An 8230-nucleotide genomic window follows, 5' to 3' on the forward strand; every position below is an offset into this window, starting at 1 on the left:
TCTTAGAAATGACCACTAAGCAACGTTCGTGTTTGGCAGATCTCAACAGTCAAGCCAAGACACAGCTGCAGCCAAGACACAACACGCCGGATGGAGCCTCTTCCAGGCTCAAACACGGGAACCGTGCTCGGACCCGGACAGGAGCATGGCCGGCCCCTCAGCTACGGTCAGCGGAAGGCCTCCGTGGCTGTCCCTACCCCCGTGAGATGGGGCATTTACACAGCACGCTTAGGGACGTGGAGGCCCTGCAGGTTTGCTGGGGTCTCCCCAGGCCCCTGAGCTACAGAGGTGAGAGCTGAAAGACGCTGCCCCCAGGCCACAGTCTCTGACTGTCCACGGAACCACAAGCTCCTCTCTCTGCCATCTTCCCCCAAACTCAACTCAAGCGCTCTCAGCTTTCAATCAGGCCAGGCCGCCTCACAGGAAAAGGAGTCTGGCTGCAAAGGCCCGGGGGGCCCAGAGGGGAAGCTGGCTATGACGCGATCTCTTCACAAGCACTGGCTCCGGCCCGAGCCACCAGGACACTTCGTGACCAGCTGACAAGCATGTGGTTTAAATACTGCACTGTATTTTTTAAGGACTTTGTATACAGTATTTCCAGTGGCAGATGTGTAAGATTTTTTTATGTAAATCGTGTTAAGAAGAAGACTGTCAGACCCGACAGCAGCTGGACCTCAAGGTCCTCACTGGGGTGGTGGCTGCCACGCTGATGCTGAGTGGAAGCCGACCCCTCAGTCAGAGCCGGCCCCATCTCAGACCCAGACGCGGCCACCACCAGGTCCTGTGTTGTGACAGCAGCGGCTACAGTCACCGGAAACAATCCTTCCTGCCGCGACACCTGTGCCAGCCCCAGCCACCCTCATGGCAGGCTGTCCACGGAAATGCTATGGCCAAGAGCCCAGATCCTTCACGCTGGCCTCTCCCTGCCGGGCCGGGTTCCCCGACGCCTTCAGAGTTCGTTGTGCCGAGCTCTGGAGATCCTGCTGGACAGGTCCTGGAGATGCTTCTTCACCTGTGCACAGAAACGACTCATCAGCTGGGGAGAGCGCACCTCGAGGCCGGCTCTGTGAGCTCAGCCTCACGTCAGGAGACGTGTGATCCAAAAGGAAAAGGCACAAGCCCTGTGCATCTGACTTCCCAATTCCACGCCCGTACAGAAATGCTCAAATCACAAGAGCAGCTCAGCCCTAACTAGGAAATCCCACCAAAGAATGCTAAGAGCCGAAAGCTCAGGGTCTCTGTGATCAGCCCACAGTGTTATTTATTTAATATGGATAGGGTCTCGCTCTGTCACCCAGGCTGGAGTACAGTGGCATGATCTCAGGTCACTGAAATCTCTGCTTCCTAGGCTCAAGTGATCCTCCCATCTCAGCCTCCCATGTAGTTAGGACAGGTGCCCACCACCACGCCCGGCTAATTTTTTGTGTTTTTGGTAAAGATGGGGGTCCACCATGTTGCCCAGGCTGTTCTTGAACTCCTAAGCTCAGATGATCCACCCACCTCGGCCTCCCAAAGTGCTGGGATTACAGGTGTGAGCCACTGCCCAGCCCCACGGTGTTGTTTTTAAAAGCAATGACCGGAGAGACTGGGACAGGACTGTGGGAAAGATGCCTTCCTCACAGGGCTACCTGGGAGGGAAGAAGAGAGACCTCCAGCTCCTCACATCACAATGGCCCAGAGCATCCCCACAGATACCACCGCAGTGGCAGCAGGTGCTGTGTCAGCCCAGCCCGGGCCAGGGTCACTGTAGCTCTCCCCAGATTCTCACAAAACCCTGCTCATGGGCGCCACCTCCCTCTCCACATAGGAGCCTGTGGCTCAGGGTGAATAACTCGCCAAAGGTCCCTCCTGTCAGCCGCCCTCTGACCTCCGCCCCAACGGTGTGGATGCCTCAGGCAGCGCCACACGGCTTTCCTAACCAACACCGAGCTTTGCCATGGTCAGGTGAAACTAGGCGCACGCTAGCATTCCATCCCTGCATCTCGGGGCAGCGTGCTGCAAACCCCCACATGGTGGTGCTCACCCTGGACCTGAGCTCCTGCCCACGGGTGGTGCCGCAGGCTGCTCTCCTGCACGTTCTGCCAGGCAGACCCACACCACCCTCTTCTATCAGAACTTATGCCTTGGTTTATTTTTTAGGCCTTTCCTATTTTGGAATCGGTAACACATGCCTGCAGCTCAAAGTTTAAAAGGCACAGATGGGGCTCCTGAACCCCAGCTCCCTCCAGAAAGAACTGGCATGAGCTTCCAGGGTTTTCTGTGCCTCTGTGGCAAGGCCGTGCTGCTGGCTTCGGCTTCTCCTGGGATCTGCCCCTCCTCTCCTCACATCCCGGGGCTGTGGGGAAGGGGGCTGGCTTGTCTCGAGGGCTGGAAAGCGCCCTGACTTGCGGGCTGGCTGTGGGCATCCAGGTTATGCCCCATCCTGGTCACAGGAGAGGACGAGGCAGTGGCCTGCCAGGGCCTGCGCTCACACCTGAGGGTCGGGGGACTGCACTAGAAGCCCACGGAGCTCTCCCAGCACGGCTGCTGTGGCCTGCAGTGCCCCACACACTGTGGCTCTGGGGTTCAACTCGGACAGGGAAGACAACGGCGTGGGGCCCACATCCTGCCTACGGGAGACCCTGAGCTGCACACGGGCGGCCCCATCTTTTCTGCAGGGGAACTGCGGCCTCCCTAGTCCCTGAACCCACGCGCACCGTGTAGCCCAGCTCCTTGGTCCGCCCCTCCAGCAGGGTGTGCTTCTCACGGCTGCGGCTCACACGCTCGCCGTCACCCACGCTCTCCGCGTGCCTCAGCTTCTCGTGTGCGATCTCCAGCTGTTTCTGGTAGTGGTTGTGCTTCTCGATTTTGGCTTCAAAGTGCTTGAGCTCCTCCTGGAACAAGGTTTCCACAGGTGACTGTTCCCTCCCTGTGCTCGCCAGGCCATCTTGTGGTCCCGGGTGAACTGCAAGGACGCCAAGGGACAGCGCCGTACCCGGGGTGGGACAGGCCTTGCGGTGACATGCACAATGAGGCGGCAGCTGGGAAGCCATCACACCAGCAGCAGGTCCCAGCCTGCGCCTCCTCAGCAGTCCTAAGCCGACCCCTTCCCTCTCTCTGCAAATGGCACCCCTCCCGAATCCGGGGGGCCTCCAGCTCGTTCCTGGCCGGACTCCATGTCCAGGGGTTGTGCTTCTGTGGTGGCTGCCTCTGCACCCTGTCCCCAGCCTGCCTGGGCTCCAGTTCTGCTGGGCTGTAGCTCTGTCCCTGTTCCTGCAGGCACCCTGCCCTGCCTTGATCCCACACTCCAGACCCAGGGCCCTCCATGTGGCCCCACCTGCCAAGCCCCATGCATATGCCTGTGCCCAGCTAAGGTGCCCTAGCCCCGGAGGAAAGCTCCTGACTCCTTTCTGGGGGAGGTGCTAAGGGCCCTTCCTGGGGCCAGGAAAGTCCCAAGCCCTATGAGGGCAGGACCACGCCCACCTCACTCACGACAGACACCAGCTGGGGACCTTGGGTGAACTCATGGCCTGATACTGTGCCTGGCACTGCCCACCCAGGGACCCCCTGCTGGACTCCTCGCTCCTCAGAGCCCTGCTGGGTGCTCACCGAGCTGATTTCTCCACCCTCAGAATGATCTGGCACGCCACACGCCCCAGGAGCCCCCTGCCACCTGAGGCGGTCTCCTTCTCTCCCTGGGCCTCCATCTCAGGAAGTGGTGACATCCCCAAATGATCCCAGTAGTCCTTGGTCCCCTCCCCCAAGACTGTGGCCGGGTCCTGACCAATTGCTGACCATCCACAGGACCTGCACCAAGGCCACCTCAGAGGTGAACACTGACAAAAGAACCAAAGCCCCTCCCTCCAAAGCCCGGCCTCGCCCCTGAAACACGAGGTCCCACGCAGATGAGAAGGAAAACGCAAGCAGGTTCGCCGAGTGGTTAAGGAAGAAACTGCAAGAGAATCTTCACCACATGAGACAGCTCGAAAGGAGAGAGGCCGCGTTTCCTTACCCGGAGCGCCTCCAGCTCCTTGTCGGTGAGGTTGGCGGACTGCGCCAGGTCCCACAGGTCAATCACCCTGGGCTCCTCGAACTCTGCAGGGGAGGAGCGAGAGCGGCCTCAGCGGCGCCCGGGGTGCACAACCCAGCCAGCCCCGCGGGAACCGCGCTCAGTGTGCATGGAGCCTATGAGGGTGTGCAGGCGCGACCTGCATGTGTGTGAAAATCTCACGTGCGTGCACTGAAAATCTCACGGGGCAGGGAGGGCGTCTGCTCCGTAGCTCACACCACCTCGCTGAAATATGGCTCCCCTGTCCCCTCGGCCAAGCAACTGCTTCTCCTTTGTGTCCAGACACACCTGCCTCCATCAGAGCCTGGGAAGCGCCACAGCCCACCCTGGCTGCCTCTGAAGCAGGTGGCGGAGGGTGGACATGGCCCGTGTGCAGAGGCTGCTCAGGACCTCGGGCGGGGGGTGTGCAACTTTAGCTAGGTCCAGAGGCAGGCACAGGCCGTTTCCCTTCCAGCTCCTAGGAAGAGCCAAACAAACTGAGTCGGCTCCCGGACTCTGGTGCTCACGAAGGGACGCAGTGAGAGACGCCGGGGCCATCACCTCTCTCCAGCCAGGAGCAAGCAGTCCAGAGCCGCCTGCCCAGGGAGCCCCACAACAGTGGCTCCTGCTCCCTCCTCTGCTGACCCCTTCCTGCTCAGGCGGTCCAGCCCTCACCACTATGGCCAAAAGCCTACGGCTGACAGAGTCACCAGCACCAGGTCAGGCTAAGGGAGCCTGGGTTTGGGGGTGGGTGGTGAGGGGTATTGCCCAAGGGCACACAGGTGACAGCCGCAGAGCCAACCGAGGGGCCCTGGGTCCACATGGACACATTCGACTACTGTGCTGGAGGCTGCCTCCGGCCAGACCTTGCAGGTCCCCATCCTGGAGAGCAGGTGGTGGCTCTGCCTGGCACCAGGGACAGACACCAGCCCTGCTGTCTTATCACCATGAGGGCACAGATGCCATCTCCTGGCGGCTGCTGCCTCCTCGAGCCTACAGCACGGCCTGGCACACAGCTGGCACTCAGTGTGCACGTGGAGGATGAGGTACAGAATGAGAAGCTGTGTGAGGGAGGCCGGCAGGCTGCTGGTAAACCCTGCACAAGGCTCTGTCCTGGGTCCTGGGCAAGCAGCAGCAGTGCCGAGCCTGGCCACTAAGGGCCTGCAGTGGAGTGAGACCAAGACCGAGCCGCTGAGGTGGAGCCACAAGCTCTGTGGCCTCAGCAGGCGTCCTGCCCCTGCCGGGCTGAGAGGGACTGACAGACAGTGCGGGTGGAATGACATGGAGAGAGCTGTGCCTGACAAGCGGTCTCTGTTCTTGACTAACAGCAACGGAGGGGCTGTGCTGCTGAGGCTGGGGAGACGCTGGGAGGGGTTGCTCCCAGGCCCGCCGCCGCCACTGATCTCTGCCAGTCTCCAGGAACAAGGCTGGGGACGGCAAGTGACCTTCATGGAGCAGCTCCTGGGAGCGAGGCCCGTGACCACCGCTGGGTAGACAGTGCGCCAAGGGTCTTGGCTGCGTCCACAGGCCCAGGTGCCCATCGCTCTAAGCACCTGCCCGCTTGTCCCCAAAACACAACCAGAGACAGCCCCACCCTCAGGAACCGACAGTCCCAGGCAGGCACTCACCAGCGTCAGTGCTGTAGCCCTGGCGACTGACCCTGCGCAGGCGCTCCAGGCCCTGGTTGATGCTGCGCAGCTTCTCCTTCAGCTCCGCATGTCTGCTGTGCAGGACGTTGCCCTTGATGTCGCTCAGGTCCAAGGGGCTGATGACGTTCTCATGGATTTCTGTAAAACCGAAGGCAGGACACCATGAGGCTGGGAGTCCTCGCCCTGCCCGCCTGGAGCACTGTCTAGAATGCCCACTGCTGGGGAGCTCAAACTCGCTCTCATTTCTGGCCAAAAATGTCCCCTTTCCGTGGTCCTGCAGTGCCGCAGAAACAACCGTTGGCACAGCTTCCTTTCCAGGTGAGACAGGTGAGACGCCGGGACACATGCACCAAGCGGAGCCTGGCGGCGACGGCTGGGGCACCAGGTCCAGAGGGCTGACTGGTCAGCTGGGTCACCCTCCATTTTACTCCAACTTTGTAGGGTGGGAAAGGCACACATTTGGGGGGGTCACGAGTCCAGAATGAAGGACCATCAGCGAAGCACAGGTCTGGCAAAGGCGGCAGCTGTGCCCGTGGTGGGGGCAAGCGCCAGTGAGATTCGGTTCATCCAATGCAGGCGGGTGACTCTCAGAGCCAGCCCCACCCGCACAGCAACCTCCCGACTCACAAGTCCGGCAGAACCCTGGGAGGGGGCGTCCGGTGCCGCCTCCCCGCCCCTGCCGTGTCCTGGGGGGGCCGAGGCTGCCCACTGAGCACAGCGAGCCCCAGGTGCAGGAGGGGCAGAGGCAGGAGGGGGCGGGGGCAAGAGGGGCAGGGGGCAGGATGGGTAGGGGCAGGGGGCACCTTCGGTCCTGCTCAGGGTCTCCAGCAGGACATTGTACTCGTGAACTTTCTCTTTGTGATGCAGGAACTCCCGCCAGAGCTTGTCCAGTTCTTCGCTGGAGAATTTTCCAGAGGTCTTTGCCTAAGAGGGAAACAAGGCCTGGAGTGAAACCCGCCGTGGGCTCGTGTGGCTGGGGCCACTCTTCAGCCGACTACTCCTCATGGCCAGGCGGGCCCTTGCCTGCGTGAGTGCCGGGCCGGGTTCTTGGCCTCCTGACGACCCTGCTGAGCCTCTGTTAGGCTGGGTAGGGCAGGAAAACAAAAAACAAACTGGAGAAGAGCTGCCGGCAGGCAACCACCCTTCTCCTGGACGTGTCCAGGCTCAATGGGGGACAGCTACTGAGCTGGCTGGGGTGGGGAGTGGAAGATACCAAGGAGGGGAACAGGGCAGCATCCTAGTGGCCCCAGACTTGCCTGGCTCTCCCGGCTGTGGGTGGTGAGGACAGCAAGGCCATCTTCCTAGGGGGACCTCTGCCAGCCCGTTCATTGTCACCCTACTGCCTCCCGGCTACGGGGTGACATGGATCGCACACTTCCAGGGCGGCCACACAGGACCCTGTCTCCCTCTCCGCCCCTTCTACCGACTCCACCTTTCCTGGCCAAGGACAATGAGCTGCGACTGGGCGGACACAAGAAGTCCAGTTGTTGGCCCCAAATCAATGTGATGCAGAGAAACTGTTCTGGAGCAGCCGCCGCTGGAAATGGGGGAGCTGAAGCAGGTGAACACCCCGCCACAGCCCACCAGCCCTGCTGGGTCCCAGTGCCTGGCCCTGCACCAACACCCCACACCCTTCCCACGCACAGGGTGAAAGCCCAGTCCCACACACGAGGGCCCTTTTCTAATCACAGAAGCACGTTCACAGCACCACTCACTAAATTAAAAATCTGACACAGAGTAAAGAATTCAGCCTGTGCTGTCACGATCCCGTAACCTCACATGACCAGAGCTGAAGGTCTGACAGCGGCAGGCCAAACAGTGCTCCTTTACTCAAAGAACAAGGACTTTTCTCAACAGGAAAGCTGAAAATATTCACAGAAAGACAGTGGAATGGCTTCCTTAGGAAGCCACTGTCTTCCGGAGACTTCCGCAAAGCCCGGCTCCCACGCAGAGCAGAGACTGCTCCCCCACAGCCCCCGCCTTAACACTCCACACAACGGCACCAACTCTGCACGGTACGTATGGAAACAGTCGAGGAGCACCTTGTGCCACAGCTTTTCCAGCCTGGGATCATCCAGCCCGTCTTCCTGGGTGCCACTAAGGGAGTTGCTGGTCACCTGCCGAGCGTCCTTCTTCCCGTCCAGACCATACTTGGCCAAGATAACTAGGAGAGAGCGGAGGTTCTATTTGATATGGTTTCCTGTGAAAAACAGTCAACAGCCAACAATCTGGGTTGTCACAGTCGGTGAGACAGATTTGCCTCTCATTTTCCAGGAGTTTCCTTTCACCAGTTTCCTGGATGACCACTGGAGATACGGCAAGAACAAGAATGTACACAAGCGTGGGGGCTGTGGTCTTCCAGCGCTTAGAAATGGGTCCGGCGACTCACGGGACGCCCCCAGGACCTCCCTCTTTCCTACCAGGGACACGCTGGCTGGAGTCCTCCATCAAGCTGTGTCCCCTTGAGACGCAGCTGTCGGAAGCAGCTGGTGGGTTTGCAAACCAGTTGTACAGATTTTCAAAAACAAAATTTGCAGCCTCACCTGTTGCCATA

General features: G+C 60.4%; 1 protein-coding gene across 2 annotated transcripts in view; it reads right to left on the minus strand.

Annotated features, from left to right (window-relative positions):
* Positions 1 to 548: 548 nt before the first annotated feature.
* The window catches only part of LRPAP1 (low density lipoprotein receptor-related protein associated protein 1), a 19509-nt gene continuing 11827 nt past the window's right edge, over positions 549 to 8230 (minus strand). Inside the window, exons 3-8 of one of the 2 annotated variants that reach the window (XM_011935382.1) lie at positions 7719 to 7840; positions 6480 to 6600; positions 5656 to 5814; positions 3992 to 4074; positions 2697 to 2873; positions 549 to 1012 (exon numbers count right to left, since the gene is read on the minus strand). In XM_011935382.1, coding sequence (XP_011790772.1) covers positions 950 to 1012; positions 2697 to 2873; positions 3992 to 4074; positions 5656 to 5814; positions 6480 to 6600; positions 7719 to 7840 — 725 coding nt within the window. In that variant the 3' untranslated portion in view covers positions 549 to 949. Of the gene's footprint in view, positions 1013 to 2214; positions 2874 to 3991; positions 4075 to 5655; positions 5815 to 6479; positions 6601 to 7718; positions 7841 to 8230 lie in introns of those variants that run through there. The other variant, XM_011935381.1, reaches the window with a different exon arrangement.

This window comes from Colobus angolensis, unplaced genomic scaffold, assembly GCF_000951035.1.
Source record: "Colobus angolensis palliatus isolate OR3802 unplaced genomic scaffold, Cang.pa_1.0 Scaffold143, whole genome shotgun sequence".
NCBI lineage: Eukaryota > Metazoa > Chordata > Mammalia > Primates > Cercopithecidae > Colobus > Colobus angolensis.